Source organism: Ursus maritimus, unplaced genomic scaffold (assembly GCF_017311325.1).
Source record: "Ursus maritimus isolate PB19 unplaced genomic scaffold, ASM1731132v1 scaffold_31, whole genome shotgun sequence".
Taxonomy (NCBI): Eukaryota; Metazoa; Chordata; class Mammalia; order Carnivora; family Ursidae; genus Ursus; species Ursus maritimus.
Window position 1 is genome coordinate 8,254,844 of NW_024425675.1, and position 24,960 is coordinate 8,279,803.

A 24,960-nucleotide genomic window follows, 5' to 3' on the forward strand; every position below is an offset into this window, starting at 1 on the left:
GGCTTAGGTAAATTTAAAAATGGGTTGAATTGTTAAACTGTTTAAAAATAAATTATTTCTCTGGGAACCTAGGCGGCTAGGTTAGTTGAGTATCTGACTCTTGATTTTGGCTCAGGTCGTGATCTCAGGGTCGTGAGATGGAGCCCTGTGTCAGGCTCTGCACTGAGCAGAGAGCCTGCTTGGGATTCTCTTTCCCCCTCTCTTCCTCTGCCCCCCCAACTAAAAAAAAAAAATGATAAATAAATATATATAAATATAAAAATCTAAAAAATACTTCTTTTAAGCATGAGAATATTTTCCGGATTTGTAACATTTGTATATTCTGGGGATATCTTAAACATTTCTGGAAATTGTTCAGTTTCTTATTCCTGTACCATGGTATAATTTGGCAATTTTGAATATACTTAATAGCATTTTTCTTTCTACTGCCTCTTAAATGTGGGGTGTTTAAAAATTTTAATTCCGTTTCATTTTTCTCCATTATTTTTATTCCACTTTTTGTCTGTTTTTTACATGAATTAAAAGATTTTTTCTCTCTGTTTCTCCATTATGTAAAAGTAAATTAATAGTAAAAGTTTTTTTCCCCAAACTTACGAAGTTAACTTCTTTAAACTCTAGGTTTATTTTTTTATATTAATATTCCATATATAAGGCAATTTCAAGCAATTCCAAGTACTTTTAAGTTATTTTACTTTAAAAAATTATTTTAGTTACTGATCCTTTGTCTTCCTAGTGAGCCACAATTTGCTTGTTTTTTGTTCAAAGAGCTATATATTAAAAAGATAAAAATAAACTTCATATAGAAAACGCATCTACATGGGATGAAGAAATCCCTCAGATTATTTGTTAGGATTCCTGAGAAAAGTATTAAGATTTCAGAAGTCATTGCAACCTTGGAATATGAGATCAAGGAAGGGGAATTACTTGTCTTGAACTTTTTTTCATCCAAATGTATAATTAGTGTATTATTTTTAATTTGACAGTTATTGTAAAATAGGATTATTGGATGAATAAACTTAAAGTCTAAAAAATGAACTAGTTAGAAAAGTAGAAAATAGTCGTTTTCAACAAGCTTGTCATTTTACATTTGTCAAATGTCATTTGTCATTTTGGGGAGGTTATTGGAAAAGCCACAACCACCAAAAGGGTAGGGAGTGGGGGGAGAAGCAGAAACTGAGAGAAGATTGAGTCTAAGGCATCCTTAGGAGAATGAATCCAGGCGGTTAAGAATCAAATAGTTAAGATGAGGGAAGCCAAGCCGAAATAAAATTCTAGAGATTGGATGGTCAGTAAGTTTTTAGCAAATGATTCAGGAGGAAAGGCCATAAGATTTAGCAGCCAAGGGCTTTGTTTATCAGTGTTATTTAAGAATGTAATTTTGGGGGCCCCTGGGTGGCTCAGTTGGTTACGCATCCGATTCTTGATTTCAGCTCAGGTGATGGTCTCAGGGTCCTGGGATTGTGCCCTGCGTCAGGCTCTGTGCTCAGGAGGGAGTCTGCTTGAGGCTTCCGTCCTTCTCCCTCTGCCCCTCCCCCTCTCGCTCACTCCTGTCACGCACATTCTCTCTCTCAAATAAATAAATAAACTTAACGAAAAAAGTAACTGTGTTTGTTAGACTGAGTTATAATGCAGTGAAATAACTACCAAGCTTGCATTAGATGACCTAAGTGGGAGGCACTATGCTGTCGCTTACTTGCTGTGTGTCCTCACAGGAACAAGTCACTTAGCCTCCCAGCCTGAGGTGCCTTATTAGGTCATTGTGGGATACGCCTCTTCAAGAGCGTTGTGAATAGCAACTAGCATAATGTATTTGACATACTGTGTACGTTTTTATGCATGACGCCCACATTAGGTAAACGTTACACAGAATGATGGTATGCTAGGAGTTCTAGATGATAGTTGTTGAAGGAGAGGACCATTTCCAGGGAAAACGGTCAGTGAGCACAGATTATGTAGGTATTTGCCAGGGAAAGGTGAGAGGGAGATAATTTGAGGGGAGGGATGGATGAATGAATGGAGAAAAGGAGAGAAAAACACTGGCCAAGATGCAGAGAGCAGAGCTATCCTCCCTCCCTGTGAATATGGAATCATTTGTATCTGTTGTATCCAGAAATAATAATAATAAATACTAATTTTTAGGCGAGCTTAAGAAAATGACATTCTGTTGGTGAGTGAGTGGGTTATGATCCGGATTTTCAGTTTCTGGCCTGGGTTGTCCTTGCTGCTTTTAGAATCATGGTGCTCGAACTTTGGTGTTCTAAGAATTACCTGAGGTGCTTACTTAAAATGCAGACCTCACAGCCTCTGTCCCCCAGAGAGTCTGCATCAGTAGCTTTCAAGTGGGGCCTGGGAATCTACATTTTTTTAAAATGTCTCCGATATTCTTGATGCAAATGTTTGGTAGATGATACTTGAAACCACTTTGATTTCAAGGGTTCAGCCTGAAATCACCTGTTACACCAGCTGAAGGAGGAGGTCTTAGAATATGGGCAGTATTGTAGGAGATGCAGTTTTCACGTAGGACATCATATAGCCCGGTCTCAGCAGTCGTCTTTTGTAAACCATTTTACAGCAGTAACAAGACAAATTTAAGCAGAATTTTAACTTCTCAGTCTAACCTGCAGTTCTCTCTACTCTATGTTGTGTCAAAATCACATAGAATAATGGGGCGCCTGGGTGGCTCAGTTGGTTTAGTGTCCAGCTCTTGATTTCGGCTCAGGTCATGATCGCAGGGTCATGAGACTGAGCCCTGCACTGGGCTGCATGCTGAGCGTGGAGCCTGCTGGAGAGTCTCTCTCTCCCTCTGCCCCTCCCCTGCTCGTGTGCATGTTCTCTCTCTCTCTCTCTCTCAAAAATCACATAGAATGAACTCAAAATAACGATATAAGAAAATGTGTAAGTACTAAAACATCAGATACAGTGTTAATTCTTTTGCCTTTGCCATCTGTGCCATAGGACTGTAGCTTTTATGTAATAATGACATGTAATGCGCTCTATTTTAGTGAGTTTTTATCTTATTTTCATGCAGGTATGTTCCTCTAGGAATACCTCAAAGAATTGGGATAATAGGGGTTTGGAAAGCAGTATGGAAGTAGAAATCTTTAAGAACAAAGGGATCAAAACGAGGATTGAGTCAAGTGCTAGTATTATGTAGAAAGTGAGAGATTATTTCTTGGGTCCGTAGTTCACCTTCCAGGGACAGGTAGAAGCAAGCACTTCTGTTTCAAGATTCCCGTCTGTAACAGAGAACCCTTCAGCGTCGGAGTGCTCTTCTTTACACATTCTAGAAATGATTTCATCCAGCCCCTGGCTTTAAAAATCATCTGTGTGTCAGTGACTCCCGGGTCTATTTTTCTTCCAGATCTTTTTTCTGAGTTTTAAATTTGTATGTCCGTCCGTGTACTTGATAGCTCCATTGGAATGTCTAACGGACATCTCTGTCTTGACATGTCCAAAAGTAAACTGATCTTGTCCCCAAATCCATTCCCCTTCTAGGATTCCTCCTCTTAGTTGATTACAATCCCATCTTCCTAATTGCTCAGCCAAAAACCAGAGTCAATCTTTGATACCTTTCTTCTTTCATGTCCCATTTCCAGTCCATTGGGACTTCTTTTGGCTCTACCCATAATATATCCGGACTATTCATCACTCTCCTCCTGCCAGTCAGATCCAAGCCTCCTTCATCTCTCCCCTGGAGTATTTCAACCACGTCCAGTTTGTTTCCTTGCTTTAGATCTTACATTCCTTCACCCTTAACAGTAGGTAGAGTGAGTCTGTTAGATTACAGCACTTCTGCTGTTCAGCTTCTCCCTGTTTCTTTCAAAATAAAATCCAGAGCCCTGGGGACGCCTGAGTAGCGCAGTCATTGGGCGTCTGCCTTCGGCTCAGGGCATGATCCCGGCGTTCAGGGATCGAGTCCCACATCAGGCTCCTCCGCTGGGAGACTGCTTCTTCCTCTCCCACCCCCCCCCTGCTTGTGTTCCCTCTCTCGCTGGCTATCTCTGTCAAATAAATAAATAAATAAATAAATAAATAAATAATCTAAAAAAATAAGTAAAATCCAGAGCCCTCACAAGGATCTACGTGATCTGTTAACCATCTGTGCTCAGCTCCTACTGCTTCTCCCTTTTTACTTTACTCCAGCCACACTGCCTTTTTGCTTTTCCTTGATCATTCTATTCATAGTCCCATCTCAGCACCTTTGTGCTGTTTTCATCTATTCTTTCCCTTTGGCTAACTCCTTCATCTCCTTTTTTTTTTCTTTAAAGAGAGGGAGAGGGGAGTGGTAGAGAGAGAGGGAGAGAGAATCTTAAGCTCCACGATCAGCACAAAGCCTCTTGCAGGGCTCCGTCTCACAACGCTGAGATCACGACCTGAGTGGTGGACCCGGACACCTTCTCCTTCATCTCCTTTTTCTCTTTCTTTACTCAATGCCATCTTCTCATTGAGGTGTGTCTTTACACTGTCTTTACGTTGTCTTTCTTCTACCTGCCCTGGCGCTTCCGATCTTTCTCACCCTGCCCTCTCTCATACCTAGAGTGTTTACCACTTTCTAACTAACACACTGTATATCTCATGATTTCATCTATTGTTTATCGTCCTTCTCCCTTGTTAGATGTAAGCTCCACGAGGGGGCAGNCTTAGTTTGTTTGTTTCACCGCTGTATTACAAGCTCTTAGAACCTGGCACAGAGTAGGTTCTCAATAATATTTGTCAACTTTATTGAGTCATAGAGTAAGTCAAAAGGACTAGCAGTAAGGGGCGCCTCGGTGGCTCAGTTAGTAAAGTGTCTGCCTTTGGCTCAGGTCATGCTCCTGGGGTCCTGGGATCGAGCCCTGCATCGGGCTCCCTCTCAGTAGGGAGGCTGCTTCTCCCTCTCCCTCTGACCCTCCCCCTGCTTGTGTGTGCTCTCTTTTCTCTCTCAAGTAAATAAATAAAATCTTTAAAAAAAAAAAAAAGGACTAGCAGTAAGCACAACAAACTGAACGGTCCTACATTGAAAAATAGTATGATTCGTAGAGAAGAAAGAGATTTATTCCAGTTACCTAATTCTATGTTACAAACCACCCCAGATTTTGTGGCTGAAACAGTAACATATTATTATATTTCATAGTTTTAGAGGTTGGATAGGCTCAGTGGGTGGTTCTTACTTAGAGTCCCTCACATGTACAGTTAGATGGTGGCCGAGACCGGAGTCATCTGTGAACTTCATTCCTATGACTGATGTCTGGCCTGGGATGGCTGGAAAGTTGGGGGCTGATCGGGCATCTTTTTCTAGGTGGTACCTCCATATGGCTGGTGTGGGCTTCCTCACAGCATGGCAGGAATCACGATTTCTTATGGTGTCTGACTTCCCAGAGAGGAAGTATTTCAAGAGGCCCAGGAGGCAGCTGCAAGTCTTCTCATAGCCTTCGATGCCTTAAAGCCATTTTTACCATTTGATGTGGGAATATGGCGTGCACATATATTAAAGGAAGGAATTGTTGATCTCCGTCATAGATAAACTACTGCAAGGGTAATGAATTTATAAATTTATGAGTAAAAGGTTATAGAAAGATGCAGGGTAAGCAGTATTGAATAATAGTTAAGATTAAAAATAAGCAATTCTGATGAGTTTGCCTTAGGTAAGTCCTGACTTTACTGCACACTAATTTTCTGATCTTAGACAAATTGTAACCATTTGTGATTACTTTCTCGTCTATAAAATATGGATAAATAGAGACTGGGGTTCACGATGGCAGTGTAGGAAGATCCTGGACTCCCTCCCTTCCATGTATAAAACAAATATACAACTGCATATAGAATAATTTGAAAAAGACCAGAAAACTGGATGAACAGAGCCTCCACAACAAAGGGCAAAAAGGACAGCATTGAGATGGGTAGGGGAGGAAGAGAGACCATCTTGCCAAAAATAACACACTGTACATTCAACGATCCACAGTCAAGGAGCCTCTCAAAAATATGGAAGTTTTCCCTGAGTGAGGGCTTTGTGTATTGGGCACCCAAAACCCTTAGATCCTGAATGAGAGAGAGGAGTCCCCTAAGTGCCAGACTTTTGAAAACCAACAGGGATTATATTCAGGAAAACCATGGAACTATAGGGAATGGAGAACTTGCTCTTAAGGGCTCATGTGCAGACTCACTCACCCAGGGCCCCAGCACAAAACTCCAATTTGCAAAGCACCTAGACCAGATGTGAAGAAGACCCACTTACTAATCTTAAAGTGCTTGCCAGAGAGGCAGGAAACTTTTGAACTTTTCCCAGGGATGGAGACACTGGCAGGTGGCATACTTGTGACCTTATCTAGTTTGTTAAAGTTAGTGAGGGTGGGAGTCATTTGGGAACTATTCCTCTAATCTGCTAGAGTTGGGGGGTGTGCCCAGCTGAGAATCCTGCCAATCCCCACACTGCAATTGTGCATCCCAGCAGGGTCAGGCAACAGCCCTGCCCCCCACCCCTTTGCCACAGTGCAGCCTTGTGCCGCTCAGAGCAGCCACGCATTACAACCAGGCTGGGCACTAGCCCTGCACACCGCTGCATCACTCACATACCCCTGCCACAGCAAACAGATTCATGCATCCCATACAGGGGATGCTTCCTGAGCACCTAGCTCTGGTCAGAGGGGATTGAGTTCTGCGCCATATGACATCTCCTTTGAAAGGTCGTCACTCCTTCAATACTAGGAGAGGTGATTGGTTTACCTAGTACATAGAAACAAACACAGTCGGGCAAAAATGAGACAATAGGAAAATGTTGCAAATGAAACAGGACAAAAATTAGAAAATGACATTGATGAAATGGAGATCAGCAGTGTATCTGATTACGAATTCAAAGTAGTGGTCGTAAAGGTGCTCACTGAACTCAGAAGAAGATTGGATGAACACTGTGAGATCCTCCACGAAGAGAAAGTATAACAAAATTGCAGACAGAAGGTACAGAGCTGAACAATGCAGTAATTGAACTGAAAAATACACTAGAGCAGTTCAACAGACTGGATGAAGCCAAAGATCAGATCAGCACGCTGGAAGAAAAAGCAATAGAAGTCATCCAGACAGAGCAGCAAAAAAGAAAAAAAGAATGAAAAAAAATGAAGATAATTTAAAGAGCCTTTGAATCAACACCAAGTGGAATGACATTCAAATTATAAGGTTCCAAATACAAGATAGACAGGGCCAGAAAACTTATTGGAAGAAATAATGACTGAAGACTTTTCTAATCTAGAGAAGAAAATAGACCTACAGGTCCACAAAGCCCAGAGAGTTCCAGACAAGAAGAACCCAGAGAGATCCATACCAGGACACATTATAATTAAAATGGTAAAAGAGAGAATCTTAAAAACTGCAAGAGAAAAACAACTTACTGTATCAAGGAAACCCCATAAAACTATCAGCAGATTTTTCAGCAGAAACCTTGCAGGCCAGAAGAGAGTGGCATGACTTATTTGAAGCTCCGAAAGAAGAAAACCTCTAACCTAGAAGTCTCTACTGGTAAGTTTAGTACTCAGATTTGAAGGAGAGATTAAAAAGTTTTACAGATAAGCAAAAGCAGAAGTGGTTCATCATCATTAAACTGGCTCTATCAGACATGTTAAGGGGACTTCTCTAAACTGAAAAAGAAATGGCACTAATTAATAATAAGAAAGCATATGAAAGTAAAAATGTCACTGAAAAAGGCAAATATATGGTAAAGATACTGTATCAACCACTAATAAAGCAAGTGTGAAAGTCAAAATTCAAAAATAGTAAAATAAACTACAGTAATTAGTTAATGGAGGCACAAAATAAAGTGTAAAGTGTTACATAAGAAATATAAAACATGGGAGGCAGGAAGAAAAAATGTGAAGTTGTGGAATATATTCAACTTAAGTTGCTATCAACTCAAAACAGACCATTTTATACATAGGAAGTTATAGGTGAACTTCACAATAATCACAAAGCAAAATTTATACTAAATGCACAAAAGAAAATGAGAACAAACAATATATGAGAATAAGAGAACAAGAAATGAGAATAAACAATATAAGAAGAAGGCATTGAACCAGAAGGGAAGAGAGAGAAAAGAAGAACAGGTAGGAACTATGAAAACAGCCAGAAAACAATGAACAAAATGGCAGTAAATGTGTACCTATCAATGATTACTTTAAATGAACTAAATATTCCAGTCAAAAGACACAAGGTGGTTAAATGGATAAAATATAAGAAGACACATCTATATGCTCCCTATAAGAGACTCACTTCAGAAGTAAAGACATACATAAACCGAAAGTGAAAGAATGGAGAAAGATATTCCATGCAAATGGAAACAAAAAGCTGGCGTAGCTACACTTATAAAAGACAAAATAGACTTTAAAACAAAAACTGTAGTGATAAACAAGAAAGGGCATTACATAATGAAAAAGGTCAACCCAACAAGAAGACCTAACATTTGTAAATATATATGCACCAAATACAGAGACACCAAGATATATAAAGCAAATATTACAGACCTAAAGGGAGAAATTGACAGTTATACAGTAACAGTAGGGGACTATAACACCCCACTTACATCAATGGATATGTCATCCAAACAGAAGGTCCATGAGGAAACAGTGGCTTTGAACAATGCATTAGACCGGGTGGACTTGATAGATAGGTACATCCAAAAAGAACAGAATACGCATTCTTCTCAAGTGCACATGGAACATTCTCCAGGATAGATCACGTTAGGCCACAAAACTAGTCTTAATAAATTCAAGAAGATGAAATATCAAGCATCTTCTCCACCCACAATGGTATAAAACCAGAAATCAATTAAAAGAAGAAAATTGGGAAAACCCCCAAAATACAGAGATCAAACAACATGCTACTGGACAATCAGTGGGTCATTGAAGAAATCAAAGAAGAAATTAAGTACCTAGGGACAGAAATGAAAATAGGAACACCACAAACCAAAATTTTTGAAATCAGCAGAAGTGGTAGTAAAAGAGAAATTCATAGCAATACAAGCCTACCTCAAGTAAATCTCAAATAATCTAATCATACACAAAAAGAAAGCCCAAAATTAGTAAAAGGAAAGAAATAGTAAAGATCAGGGCAGAAATAAATGAAAGAGACAAAACAATAGAAAAGGTCAATGAAACTAAGAGCTGGTTCTTTGAAAAGATAAAGCAAGTTGACAAACCTTTAGCCAGACTCATCAAGAAAAAGAGACAGGATTCAAGTAAAATCAGAAACGAAAGAGAAGTTAAAACTGAAACCAAAGAAATACAAAGAATCATGAGACTAAACAGTTATACACCAACATATTGGACAGCCTAGAAGAAATGGATAAATTCCTAGAAACATAATTTTCCAAGACCAAGTCATAAAGAAATAGAAAATCTGAATAGACCAATTGCTAGCAAGGATATTGAATTAATAATCAGAATTTCCCAGCAAACAAAAGTCCAGGACCAGATGGCTTCACAGATGAATTTTATCAAACATTCAAAGATTTAATACATATCCTTTTAAAACTCTTAAAAAATTAATGGGGAGGGAGCACTTTGTTAGTTTTGAAACACTACCCTGACACCAAAACCAGACAAGAATACCACATATACAACAGAAAGTCACAGGCCAATATCATTGATGTCACTGATGAAAAAATTCTTGGCAAAATATTAGCAAACTGAATTCAATAATACATTAAATGGGACATGAGCTCTGGATCAAGTCCAGAGATCCAAGGATGGATCAGTGCCCACAGATCAATCAGCATGACATACCACATTAACAAAATGAAGGATATAAAAATCATGTGATCTTAATAGATGCAGAAAAATCATTTGACAAAATTCAACATCCATTCATATCCAAACTCAACCAAGTGAGTAAAGATAATAAAGGCTGTATATGACACACCCACAGCTAACATCATACTCAGTGGTAAAAAGTGGACAGTTTTTCCTCTAAGATTAGAAGCAAGAAGAGGATTGCACAGTCTTGCCATTTATTATTCAACACAGTACTGGAGGTCCTAGCAACAGCAATTAAGCAAGAAAAAGAAATAGAAGGCATCCAAGGAAGGAAGAACTATAAAATTATCACTGTTTGCAGTTGACACAGTACTATATAAAGAAAATCCAAAAGACTCCACCAAAAGTGTTAGAACTAATAAATGGATTTAGGAAAGTAGGAGGATACAAAATTAACATAACAGAAATCTGTGGTGTTTCTGTACGTGAATAATGAAATATCAGAAAGAGGAATTTAGAAAACAGTCTCATTTAGAACTGCACCAAAAAGAATAAAATACCTAGGAATAAATTTAACCAAGGAGGTGAAAGATCTGTACACTGAAAACTAGGACATTGATGAAAGAAATTGAAGAAGACAGAAATAAATGGGAAGATAGTCCATGCTCATGGATTGGAAGAATTAATTTTGTTAAAATGTCCATACTACCCAAAGCAATCTACAGATTCAGTTCAGTCCCTCTCAAAATTCCAACAGCATTTTTCATGGAGCAAGAACAAATAATTCTAAAATTTGTATGGAACCACAGAAGATCCCAAATAGCCAAAGTAATCTTGAGAAAGAAGAACAAAGTTTGAGGCATCATGTTCCTTGATTTGAAATTATACTACAAAGATATAGTAGTCAGAACAGTTTGGTATGGGCATAAAAACAGACACACTGATCGGTGGAATAGAGTGAGAGCCCAAAATTATGGACAATTAATTTATAACAAAAGAGCCAATAACACACAATGGGGAAAGAATTTTCAATAAATGTTGTTGGGAAAAACTGGACAGCCACAGGCAGAAGAATGAAACTTGACCACTGTCTTGCACTATATGCAAAAATTAACTCATAATGCTTTAAAGACTTGAATGTAAGACCTGAAACTGTAAAATTCCTAGAAAAAGAAAACATAGGTGGTAAGCTCCTCAACGTGTGTCTTAGAAATATTTTTGTAGATCTGACTCCAAAGGCAAGGGAAACAAAAATAAACAGATTAGACTACATCAAACTTCTGCTCAGCAAAAGAAATCATTGAAATGAAAAGATAATCTACTGAAAAGATTTTCGCAAATCATATATCTGATAAGGGATTAATTTTCAAAATATATCAAGAACTTCTACAACTCAAAAAACAAAAAACAAAAACAACTCAATTAAAAAATGGGCAGAGGATCTGAATAGACACTATTCCAAAGAAGACATCCAGATGGCCAATAGGCACACGAAAGGATGCTCAGCATCACTAATTATTAGGGAAATGCAAATCAAAACTGCATTTGACACATCACCTCTCGTCAGTTAGGATCGGTATTACCAAAAAGACAAGCTATAACAAGTTTGATGAGGATGAAGAGAAAAGGGAACCCTTGTACACTGTTTATGGGAATATAAATTAGTGCAGCCACTATGAAAAACAGTATGGACACTTCTCCATACTGTTAAAATATTAAGACTAGAACTACGATGTGATCCATCCATTCCACTCCTGGCTGTTTATCTAAAGAATATAAAAATACTGACTTGAAAAGATATATGCCCTGGGCTCCTGCGTGGCTGATTTGGTTAAGCGTCTGCCTTCAGCTCAGGTCATGATTTCGGGGTCCTGGGATTGAGTCCTGTGTCGGGCCCCCTGCTCAGAGGAGTCTGCTTCTCCCTCTACCCCTCCCCGCTGCTCGTGATCTCTCTCTTCTCTCTGTCTGTCTGTCTCTCTCTCTAATAAATGAAGTCTTAAAAAAAAAAAAGAAAAGAAAAGAAAAAGAAAAGCTATATGCCCCCCTGTATTCATTGTAGCATTATATACAATGGTCGAGACCTGGAAAGAACCCAAATGTCCACTGGTAGATGAGTAGGTGAAGAAGATGTGGTGTGTATATATATACACTATGGAATATTACTCTGCCATTAAAAATGAATGAAATCTTACCATTTGTGACAACATGGATAGACCTTGAAGGTGTTATACTAAGTGAAAGAAGTTAGAGGGTGACAAATACCATATAATTTTATTCAAATGTGAAATCTAGAAAAAAGCAAATGAACAAACAAAATGAACTCATAGATACAGACAACCAGAAGGTTGGTGGGGGGACAAAATGAGTGAATGGGATCAATCATATGTGATGGGTAACTCGACTCGTACTGGTGATCTCTGTACTGCATACAGATGTCGAATTGTGATGGTGTATACCTGAAAGTCATATAATGTTACATAGCAAGTTTACCTCAATTAGAAAAAGAAAAAATATTGGGGGGGGGAAGAACACTCTAAAAAATGGGTAATTAATCTTAAATTGGGTCCCCAGACCCTGCTGCCATTAGGCATACTTTAATGGGAAGGTTTGAAATACTGTTAAGGCAAATGAAAGTTTATGTAACCACACTACTTATTACAAATGTATTCCTAATTTTGTTATCTATTTTTTAATGATACACACGTGTTTATTGACGTATGAGAAAAATTCCACTTTAGTTTTTGGGGTGAATTCTGCCACCACCTAACGTGCATCTTTTTAGCTGTGTGATGCTGTTCTAGAATGCTTTCCTGCACCAATGCCAGTTTCTCAGAAGGAAAGTCATAAAAAGGTGTCCAAAGTAACCATTTGTGCCTGATGTTCTTATAAAGCGGCATTCAGTTAATTTGCTTCTGAACATCCAGAAATGAAGAATTTCTGGACTCTTTTTGAAATTGTTTCCTAATCTTATGCCAGAGCGTTAGTTCTCTTTGTACTAAGTACAGGCCCAGTACATAAAGACCTTGGAGTAACAGATCTTTCTTCCATTAGTTTATCTTAGCATTAGGTAAGGAATATGACTGATTTTGGAGTTTAAGTCTTTTTCTTTCTTTCTTTGTCATTATGGCTGAGTTCCTTTACCGTAATGGTGTAATAAAGGATCACTAAAGTAAAAGCCAGATAACCTGGGTTTTAGTTTTCTAATTTATGTAAGATTTTTGTGTTCACTTAATCTCAGTCTAGCCCACCTTCTTCATGGGGTATTATAAAGACAAAGTGAGATGAGCAAATGCTGTCAGGGGGCAAAACCAAATCCTATTCAGGTACAAGGTATTTACAATGGAAAGAAGATATTTGTATTTTTCATCGTGTCGAAGAGGTTAAGGATTTGAAAAAGCCTTAAATGGTGCTGAAAAGCGTAGATGACGTGTCTGATAGAAAATCTGTCCCAAGTCAGGGGTGTTTGTAAGACAAGAGGCGTGATGTCTGTGCCTCCTGCCTCCTACCTTTAATCTTTTATAATTGTTGTCACTTTTTCCAGATAAATGTCCCTATTTCTGCTCCCTTTCCTACCACCCAATGCACACACCTTTACCCACAAGTACTTTTTTTGTTTTCCTTCAAAGGGAGCTACGATTAAGAAAGATGAGCAGACTGGAGCCATCGTTGTGGCCAGAATCATGAGAGGCGGAGCTGCGGATAGAAGTGGTAAGGATTAAAAAAAAAAAAAAAATGGTAAGGGTTTCAACCCTAGGCGCGTGGACAAGTCATGGTGCATTTCATGGGCAACATTTCCAGCATGTAATTAAGAGGGTAACAATCTTTTGATGTAATACATCAAACAATAAGATACTTTTCTCTGGGTTGAACTGTGGGAACCTATTGAAATAAATGATACATCTGCCTCTACTTTACAGTCTCAGTTTCCATGGGCTTCCAAAGTTATATTAGAATCTGTTTCAAGTGTTTCTGATTTGAAAAGTACTACTGCAAGTGTGCAGCCTTTGAAACAAGATAAAAATTCATTTATTAGGTGAAAATAATATACATTTCTAGACAAAGACCGGGATGCTGATGTCATTTCCTTGCCAGTATTATAACCTGGTGGTCTTTGATTCATTGCTGTTTAGAGGCACAGAATCTGAAACCTGAGAAGCCTAAAGATCTCCTCGAAGTATTAAGGGAACCAAATGATGCTATGAGTATGGACACAATTGCAAATTGCAGTAACTCTGCTAATTTACCAAATTTGCTACTTCTCAGGTCTTATTCATGTTGGTGATGAACTTAGGGAAGTGAATGGGATTCCAGTGGAGGATAAAAGGCCTGAGGAAATAATTCAGATTTTGGTAAGTTGAAAATGTATTTTAAAATTGCAGTAAAAAATGAAATTGCATCAGTATGTTTCAGACTTGGTTACAAATACAGGATTTGGATTTAGCTGTCCAGAGTTGTAATCCTAGCTTCATTACTTAATCCCTCTGTGTCCTTGGAAAATACCTTAATCTTTGCATTGCCTCAGTGTTTTCATTTACAAAATGAAAATAAGAAGAGGTAAATACCTCACTGCAGTGTTTTGAGGATTAAATGAGCTAACGTATACGAAGTGTTTATTACAGGACCTGTCCCAAATAGGTCCTTAAGAGATGGCTTCTACTCTGTTATTCGTGATGCATTTTTCTTTTCCCTTCTCCCATCGACATGGCCAGACTGTAGGCTGTGCTTTCGTATCTGAAACAGTGAAACTAATTTAGATGTCTTGTGAGATCTAAAACGAACAAAATTATTTTAGGCCTTGACAGTATTCATTCTCCAGTTCATTTGTAAGGATAAAATGAGGGAGACTGTCTCTGTTAACATATGAAAACATAAACATACAGAAATAGAGTTTGGTATCTTCAGAAAGACCCTTGTATATATGAAAATTTAGTATATGATTAAGATGGCATTTTAAATCCATGGGAAAACAGTGAAGTCATTTTATAAATGGTACTGGATATAAATTGATGATTCAGTTATAAAAAATAACGTCAGTCCCTGTTTTACACTACACCCAAAACAAATCCCAACGAATTACATATTTTTTAAAAATCAGAAAGATAAAGGGAGACTTTTTAAACTTGATGTGAAGTTCAAATAGAAAAATAACTGATATGATTGCAAGAATTAAAAAACTTTCTATATAGAAAAAGATGCTATATGTAACTTGAAAGACATGTGACACTTAGGAAAAATATTGTCCATATATATGATAGAAGGTATTTTAATGTGTAGAGTTCATAAAAATCAATAAAAGATGGGGCACCTGGGTGGCGCAGTCGTTAAGCGTCTGCCTTCGGCTCAGGGCGTGATCCCGGGTTCCTGGGATCGAGCCCCACATCAGGCTGCTCCGCTATGAGCCTGCTTCTTCCTCTCCCACTCCCCTGCTGTGTTCCCTCTCTCGCTGGCTGTCTCTCTGTCACATAAATAAATAAAATCATAAAAAATGTACAAAAGAAAACATGTCTGAAAACTGTTGGATCGGAGGGATTTGAAAGCTCGATAATGGCTACATCAGCAGATTCTAGGCACATAGTTCTGCCCATGTGCTCCCGGTGGCGGGGTGAATTTAGTAGATCCTTGGAGATGGCTGTCTGAAACCATCAAAACTTTAAGTTTGCCTACCCTTTAATGAAGAAATCAGTTGCTGGGAATTAACCCCATAGGAAATAATTTGTCAAAGGTATTACATAAGCAGGATTGTAACAACTATTCAGAAATAGCAAGAAGGTTGCGTTGACGAATCATTCACCCACGTGATGGCAATCCCAATGACTGATAGACCCGTACGACTTAGTAATATTAGTAATTTTTACAGTTTTTGAGCCCTTAATGACGCTGTTCTAAGGGCTTTGCATACATTCACACAAACACACACACACACACACACACACACGTCCAGTGGGAAGAGATCAGAGAGAACTTGCTTTCTCTCTACCTATGCAGTTCAGTATTATATGAATTCTTAATAAGATTTGTCAGTTGTTTTACGATAAGTAATAACAGTGACATTACCGGTTTGAAATCACTCCTGCTATAAAATTTTCCGATATTTATCCTGTGAAAGCCCCGTTTCACTTGAGTCTCTGTCTGTATTGGAGCTGCTTCCTTAACATTTCCAAGAGCTGATTCTATGCAGCTTTTCCCAGCTGGGCTTTCAGGGACTTCACACTGGTAAATGGGAGTTGGCTGCGGTCCATGGACTTTGGCAAACAGTACAAATCAGGGCCTCCCCCCTTCCCCAGAACAGAGCCCTGGTTTATGATGATGTGCCTCAGAGATACCTACCCATTCTCCTTTCTCTCTCCCTCTCTCTCTCTCTCTTTCCTTCCTCCTTCCTTTCCTATCTGCCTCATCCCGTCTTCCTCTTTTCTTTCCTCCCTCCTCCCTCTCAAATATGTGCCAGGTACTTAGTGTTTTCATGGAGCTTAGAATTTAGCAGGGGAAACAGATATTGAGAAATAATTGTATAAATGATTACTTTGTATGGTTATGAGAAATGCTAGAAAGACAGAAACAGCGAAAGACATGAGAGTAGATGAAAGGGAGATCTGCTCTGGTCTGAAATGGTCAGAATAGAACCACATATATTGTTGTCGCTTGCTTTAATTAAATTAATAGGTACTTAGTCTTTTCATGTTTTAATTAATCTATTACATTTGGTGTTTTACTCATTAACCAGAATATAATAGCAGTGAATGTACTTCGTTACTTTCTCTGCTGAGCATTGCAGCTAGTGTGTGTGTGTGTATAGTGAATTATATATTTTGTTCCTAAAAACGGGGATGTCGATGCTTAAATGTATCGTCTGAATCTTGCACATCATCTCTAATACTGTGTAAGGCACTCTGCATATGCTGTGTTTCTATTTTGAAGCAGCTCAGCATGGATGGTAATACAGCCATCGGCATTTTAAAAGTGCACAGGAGTTGGGGACGCCTGGGTGGCTCAGTCGTTATGTGTCTGCCTTCGGCTCAGGGCGTGATCCCGGCGTTCTGGGATCGAGCCCCACATCAGGCTCCTCCGCTGGGAAGCCTGCTTCTTCCTCTCCCACTCCCCCTGCTTGTGTCCCCTCTCTCGCTGGCTGTCTCTATCTCTGTCAAATGAATAAATAAAATCTTAAAAAATAAATAAAAAAACAAAAGTACACAGGAGGTTAAAGTGGATTTAGTGTTTAGTGTTTTTTAACTTATTTGACAAACTTGAGTGCTTTCTCATATTGCAGGAATTTCTACAAAAATAGTTTTCTCAGTTTGGTTTATCGAAGAGGAGAAACGCCAAGCTTATACATTTTCAGAATCATTCCATTTTCTACCTATTTTGCCTGCCTTCTCCTTGGCTCTAGAAGTTCTCTGATAAGTCTTTCCTCTGTTATCAGGCTCAGTCCCAGGGAGCAATTACATTTAAGATTATACCCAGCATCAAAGAGGAGACGCCATCCAAAGAAGGCAAGGTAATCATTCCTTAAAAACCTTTTTGTTGGTGTTGGCGGTGGGGGCACTAATGTTTCGGCATCTAATACATACCCTCTTTGTCACAATAAGTTCATTTTCATAATCCTTTTTAAAAAATCATTCTTTTTGGGGGGGGGGATGCCTGGCTGGCTCCGTCTGTTAAGCATCTGCCTTGGGCTCTGGTTGTGATCCCAGGGTCCTGGGATCAAGTCCTGCATCGGGCTCCTTGCTCAGCGGGGGAGCCTGCTTCTCCCTCTGCCTGCTGCTCCCCCTGCTTGTGCGCTCTCTCTCTCTCTGACAAATAAATAAAATCTTTAAAAAAAAATTAAAAAAATAAAAATTATTCTTTTTTTAAAAAGTTACCCTCAAATCGGAGAAGAATATGGGCCATTTCACAGTTATTTTTTATCTTTATTCCTTTTAAATGAAACTCTCTTCCAGATGTTTATCAAAGCCCTCTTTGACTATGACCCTCATGAGGATAAAGCAATTCCATGTAAGGAAGCTGGGCTTTCTTTCAAGAAGGGAGATATTCTTCAGATTATGAGCCAAGATGATTCAACATGGTGGCAAGCAAAGCACGCGGGTGATGCCAACCCCAGGGCAGGCCTGATTCCCTCAAAGCATTTCCAGGAAAGGTGAGCTCCTGGCATGCAAGAATGGTCTCTCTTCAAATGACCTTTTGTTCTCTGCAAAATATCACTGGAGGAGAGTCGTGATAAAGTGAGCACTAAAACCTTGCTTTAGAATCCTTTATCCCTCAGGTTTGGATTTCTGTTGTGTCTAACTAAGGATGAATAATGACCAAAAATAATAGAGCAAGACCAGGTCATATTCGGTTTTTGTTATGAAGCAAATGGAAAAATAGCACATTAATATCTCAAACTGTATTGATGTGAAAGATGGGGGAAAAAAGAAGAGTGATTTTGGAGTGTGGATGATTTATAAAAATTTGAAAGTAGAGGATTTATTTTTTAATTTGAATAGATTGCATTGTGTTCATTTTTTCCCCTGGCTTCCCCTTTTTTTTTTTCCTTGGGACTTTTAATATTTTGGTGTTATATTAATCTTGGATCGGTACTGAAAATTGATAGGCATTGACCTTCTTTTTCCCCCAGGAGATTGGCTCTGAGACGACCAGAAATATTAGTTCAGCCCTTGAAAGTTTCCAACAGGAAATCATGTAAGTTTGTTAGTAAAAATGCAGAGTAACCAAATCTTGCTGTTTATTTTTGACTATTAAAGCGGGTGTTTGTGGGAGAACGAGAGCTCGTAGTGCCTTGCGATAGCTTTGGGATCATCATTTCATGGCAACCAAACAAATAAGAAGCTCACAGTAGAATACTGAAGTGAATCTTTTGAAGAAAGGGGTGTTTGCGGTTGTCTATAATAAACCCATGACTCACACTTTAAGAAACTAACTAGCAACACTACTTTCCTTGACTTCTGAACATAGGTGTTTTTATAAATGTAACCTCAAATGCAACTCTTTTATTTCTCCAAAGCTAGAAGATTTGGGTAAGACACTTCTTGGTAAAATTAGGGGGAGAAAACCTACCACTTTGTTGGGCGCAAAGGCCATTGAGCCTAAGAACAGTTCTTGTTTTTCTTAACTCCTTGCTTATCCAGAAATCATAGTAACTCTGACCTTTAACTTGCCTGTTTGGAGTGGTTACAAGACTAGATTAAAACAAAATAAGAGCAGGAAAAGGATGAGGTAGGATTACTGAAAAAAACATAGTGTGGATTGGGGTGCATTCTTTTTCTCCCTTCATACTCCCCTCCTCTCGGCTGCTCTTTTACTCCCCACCCCCTCACCCCTGTCAAGTCCCCGTCCCATAAATTTCCTACTTCATCTCCTCTAAATGTTTCATGGTTCTAGGTATTTTAAGAGTAAAAAAAGCCTTTTGTTTTCAGCATAGAGACTGTACGTTAAAAGGCGAAATGCACAAATAAATGGTCCTGGAATTTTACACCAACATCTGGTTTTAGTATTGTTGCATTTTTCACATCTCCTGTTATTTCTGTCAGTTTGTAGACGCGTATAGCCCAGGAATTACATTCTAGGAGAGCCAAACTACAGTCGAGTATAAATCTCACAAGCAAGCAAATACTTCAAGTGGAGCCCTGATTCAAAAGCCTGCTTGTTCTTGCTCCGTTAAGTCTGGGCAGAAGGAAAACACACTTGTCATAGAATGCCACATGGATTGTGACATCAGAAAGCGTACAGTTGAACCAGAAGGTTGCATCGCTTTTAAGTGCGATGAATTTTCGCCGGCAGGGGCTCCGAGGCAGCCACCTGACTTGCTCTCGGAGGGATTTCTAAACGGGGGGCCTGCACACTTCTGATACATTTGGTGCTTGTGGGATAAAATGTGCGTAACTTGAAAAGGAAATCAACGTGATACTACTCGAATCTGAATCCATACTCCCAATTTCTTTGAGTCTTAGGCAACTTAGAAATGTCCAGTTTGATAGAATTGCGAATTTTCATTTATTTGTTTTTACAAATGTGATTCTTTAAAGAACTACACGAAATGAGTATATTGTCTTTCTAATAGCTCTCCTTAAACTGGCTTCAGTATAAATGTGTGTGTTTCAGAGGGAGTATGTGTGTGTGTGTGTGTGTGTGTGTGTGTGCATGCGCACATGTGGGTAGAGCTCTTCATTGTAATGGGTGATTTTTGTTAATATGCAGAGTTATTTATGTGATAAGCTTTAATATTTGAGTCTGAGGAATATTTATTCCAAAATTACTCAAATGTCATCATCTGGATGTTTTAGGGTTTTTTGTTTTTGTTCTTGTTTTTTTGCTTTCTGTGCCTCTTGAAGACCAGTTAGGAATGTTTACTGATTCCCATTCACACTTCCTTCCTTTTCGTCTTTTCTATTTTTTTAAAACTAGACTTGATTCACAGAGAGATGTATTGGTGGTTCTCATATATGGATGCTCTCTATTTTTGAATAAAAACAAATCTGGTCAACGTTATCCACATCAGTAGCGTATAGTAAATATGGCCTTATTCAGAGAGACAGTCTATGTCTATGAAGCTTAAATAGAAAGCTAGTACCTTTATTGTCAAAGAATTAAAATTCCATTTGAAGTTGGTTTTTGTTTTTGTTTTTTTTTAACGTTGTCTCCTAAACCCCTGAACTCCAGAGTTATGCGAAAATTATTTATACTGGTTCTGAACATTTTTTTAAGTCATTTAAAAGCACTTTGTTCTGTAATCAGTGTATCTGATAGTGATTCTTTACATAACTACCCTTGTAAATTGTAAAGGCTATCTGACCCAACACTTCTGGACTTCACCAGTTTTGGTACCTAGATTTTTAGGATGGGACGTCCCTCATGCTCTTTGCTAAAATTACAGAATAACGCTATGAAGAAAGACAGAAAGTTAACATAAAATCTTTTATTTATATGACTTTGACTAATAATTCATAGACTAGGTTTTAAGAAATGCTTCTAATTTAATGTAAACATTTTAAAAGGAGAATAATTCTGTCATGTTGGTGTTTTATAAATTTATTAAAAAATAGTCATGTTGATAATTTTCTGCACTAAATTTTACAAGTGCACTTAACACCTAGGAGATTGTGTTAAACAGTGAATTTAGAATAATAACTTCAGTCAGGTAATAATATGTATCAAATTAGCCAGTTAGCTATTTTCACAGAATAATTGCTTGCATTGCTGTGGCTTTACTCTTTATTTGACTCACAATCATCATAACTAAAGTTTGCATGGAGGAAAAGCTCTGGAACTCTTAGGGGTTCAGTCAATGTCAAAATTAAAGTCAAAAGGATTGGAGAAGGCCTTTCTGTGTGTACTAGTGCTGTGGGTCCTGGCTCCATGGAGGGTAAAGCCAGGAGCCCTAATACTGACATCCTCAGGCTTTAAAACTGGCATCCTTATGCAAAACTCTGTGGTATTCATCCTTGGTGCTTGGTTATTTCCTCCCCTTAAGAATCTTGGCAGATCTGATGCAGATTGAGAAAATAGGCTTCTCAAACAAAATAATTTGCCTCTTGAAGTTAAACATTCCTAAAAACTATGACCTCTTAAAACTAAAGCATAAGCGACTCTTAGAAGCTTGATGGAGAGACTCACCCCGCTTCCTCCTGTTGTTTCAAAGAAGAGCTAACCCAACAAAGAAATTGGTAATAGAATTGTGTTCCCTCCCTTTCTCCTTCATCTGATGAGAGGCTCTTACATAATGGATTTACATTAGTAATAGAGACAGAAGAGCAGCTAGGAGTCGGATAGGTTCTCTTTGCCATGACCAACTTTTAGATTATTACATGAAAGACACAGGTTAAGTGTTTTGGAAATGAGTTAAAAGCGTTATCTTATGTCTCAAGTAACATAAAAGAGTACTTTTCATGACAGACACTTGGCAGCTTGGAATTCTTGTGTCGATATAATTTAAACTACTCTATGATTTTTCTGCCAAAAGCTTATTTTTTATAGTACAGTTGCATATATATAAAGCAGTATGATATCACCTAACCTTTAAAAAGCAATGTGATCTTCTTTGATTAATTAAAATAGTTTGTTCCCTTTCTATTGAAATTAAACTTTATATATCTTTCTGATAATACAAACATTAATAACTTTGACTTCAATAGTATATAATATATTTAAATCTAGTTTACAGGGTATTTAGAAAAGCTGCTTCTTATTCAAGTAGTGTCTTTTACAGAAGACTATTCCAGTATGGTTTTTATTTACGGTGCTTAGTTTCTTTTTTTAGTTAGCAAAGTATAAATACCTGAAAATATCATACTGCTGATTGAATACAATTAATTTAAATTTTTTTCTTTTATAAAACAGCTCTTATAGAATTCTTATAAAAAAAATCCAGACGGTATGATTTATTTTTTTTTTAAAGATTAGAAGGTCAAAACACAAAATATTGTACTTTAGAATCTGTTTTAACCAATTGTGGTTGCTGTCACGTGAGTACAAAAGAAAATATTTAACTGGAGCCGGAGGTGTCCGTTCAAACAGCATATAACTGAGTTCATTCAAAGACAAGCATTTTGTGGGTGAAGGTCACGGTCTACCAACAGTACAGTTTAAACCCCGAGTAAAGAAATGAATTCACTCTGTGGTAGCAAATTTTGGAAGGCCAAACATTTGAGAATAATACGTAGAACATTCTAGGTTGTTAAAATACACCTTTTCAAATTGAGTAAGCTCCTTTCTCCTGGCATCTTAAACAGCGTTTATTTAATGTGTTCATATATAAAGTTAATTCAGAAATTAACAAGTAGATTGCTCATGTTCTTACATTAAATTTGTATGCCAAAAACTCTGTCAAATATTTAATATTGGTGGGATTTTGTGTTAACAGAAACACATGAGGTTTTAAAAAAACACTCAAAGTGGTTCCCTGCCCCCCTAATATTTATTGATATTCTTTGGGGAATGCCGGACAGAGGTGCAGATGAACTGGGCTGTAAATTTTATGTCTGCTTACGTGAAGGAATGGTTGAGGTGATGGCCTAATTGTTATTGCTTACTTTTCATCTCAGTAGACTGTTCTTACGTAAATTGAAGATGTTCCTTCTAAGACACTATCAGGGTATGTGCTTTTAGCTTTTAAGTATGCAGGGTTCTCAGCCATACTGCCTCTGGCCTTTTGTCTTGGGGACCCAATGCTGTGCAGGTAAGAAAGGGTTGATGAATGATTAAGGGTGTGGTCTGTGGTTTCGGATTCCTGCAGGCTTTTAAGAAAGATCGCCTGGGGCCCCAGGGAGGCATAAGAAAGCAGTTTCGGGTCGGGGATTTAACTGCCCGCGTAAATACGATCACACCTATATAGACACAATTTCTCCACCTGCCGAGAGAGTAGCCGCCTTGGGGTAGCTAGCGTCGCAGCGTGGTGAAGTTCCTCCTGCCCTGTTACGTGGGCTCGTCAAATACTCTTCGAGAGAGCTCTTCTACTCCATTCTCTGAGAACAGCCAAAATTATTCTTTGTGTCCTTGTTGGCCTCTCCTCTGGGTTTGTGTAGTTTTCCCATCCTGCTCTTCAGTGCTTGAAGATGTGGAGACTGGACTCCTGAGAGGCCAGGGCGAGCCTCCCCCAGACCCTGCGGTCAGGAGAAACACACTCGGGAGGTTCAGGCTTCGGCGGAGGGGACAGAGGCTGGTGTGCTGGGAGGTGGTGGAGAGTAGACAAGAAACTTGAGAGAAACTTTTACTTCATTTGACCTCTCCACGGACTTGTATTTCCTCGGGTAAAGTTAGAGTAATTAAAAAAGTGATTTTGGTGTGACAGTAGAGCCCAGTAGGTAATAATGCAGACTCTAGAGCCGGATCGTGTGGGTCCACGTCCCCTCTGATTCCCATCCGTCACATGGACATAACAGGACTGGCTTCGTAGAATTGTGGGAGAATTCAATAAGTTTATGCATTTACTGTACACAGAACAGTGCCTTAGTTAAGAATATAGTTAAGAATCGTGCGGTTATCCCAAGGGTCTTCTGAGATCAGCCTTTTATGTTTTCCTGTTTGTTCAGACTTGCTAAGTGTAAGGAAAAGTGTTCTTTGCTTTTCCTACCAGCTGTCCATCAAGCATGTTGCTGGCTTGGATATATACGCATGTGGGTTATGACGCGAAAACTCCCATTCTCTTCCTACTTAAAGCATGGAGGAAATGCTCTTCCGAGAATGGGCGCAGCGTGTTCATAACCTTGTACGAGACTATGAAACATACCGTACGCCATGTGACATGGAGGTGTTTAGTTTTATTGTGGGTTGGCTTGGGTGTTTTCATTTTTGTTCTTATGCCCGTGCACGCGCGTGTCTGTGTGCGCGCGTGTGAGAGAGAGAGACATGGCTTTTATCATCTGATGTATGTGACACGGGTTCTTTAATCAGGGTGCAACACTATTGTCCCTTCAGAAACTATGCGTTCTGTTTAACAATCCACCTAATGGTGGCGCGTCTGAGATTTGCAGACGGAGCCGTTTGAAACACTGCTTGTATTATTTCCACTAAGCCTAGTGGCTTGGCTTGGCTGATCCATATCCCATAGTTTGTTTTCTGATAATTTGTCTTAGATGTACGTGACATTTCAGAGCTACCAAGGAATGAGCGTGAATAAATTCACAACTCGGGCGACTCCCAATACGAGCCCGAATAATGATTTGCTCGTCATTTTTGCGAATTCTGTTCAAATAGAACCGATACAGTTGGAGGACCCATAGGTATTTGCAAAATAAAAATACAGCGGTTCGCACTCTCTCCCAAGTGTTTCCTTTGACTGCCACTCCGTAGTTGGGAAAGAGAAGTGAGCCAAAAGCTCTCTGGATCAGTCCTGTTCATTCTGCAAAGTCTCCTAGTGAAATACGTTCTACCTTGGCTGGTGGTTCGATTTTGCACCTATTAAATTGCCAGTTCTTTTTCCACCTTTAACTGAAGGTGAGTCTCCTAAGTCACACGGAACTCTTAAATTTCTTTCCTCTTCGTAACAATTAGCATTTTTTAGAATTATTTTTTAAAATACGTTTTCTCAAATACTATAGCCAGAATGAAGTAAAGGGTTCTGCCTGACTTATTTCATCTGTGTAATAAGTTGATAATGCTGTTAAATTTACAGGGTATTGAGGCATTTTAAGGGCATTTTAAGGGTTGTTTCTAAGTATGTATCCTAAGTGTTAGACAGATTAGTTTACAAACAGAGGTGTCCTATGAAAATAATCCCCCGTTGAAGGTGTTATTTTGAAAAAATAGTTTTTTT

The 24,960-nt window shown here is 38.6% G+C and overlaps 1 protein-coding gene across 1 annotated transcript in view; it reads left to right on the forward strand.

Annotated features, from left to right (window-relative positions):
- The window catches only part of MPP7 (membrane palmitoylated protein 7), a 220,590-nt gene that overhangs the window by 127,624 nt on the left and 68,006 nt on the right, over window positions 1-24,960 (forward strand). The window contains exons 7-11 of the mRNA XM_008683883.2: window positions 13,343-13,424; window positions 13,980-14,065; window positions 17,134-17,208; window positions 17,651-17,847; window positions 18,328-18,392. Of these exons, the coding sequence (XP_008682105.1) occupies window positions 13,343-13,424; window positions 13,980-14,065; window positions 17,134-17,208; window positions 17,651-17,847; window positions 18,328-18,392 (505 nt within the window). The remainder of the gene's footprint in view (window positions 1-13,342; window positions 13,425-13,979; window positions 14,066-17,133; window positions 17,209-17,650; window positions 17,848-18,327; window positions 18,393-24,960) is intronic.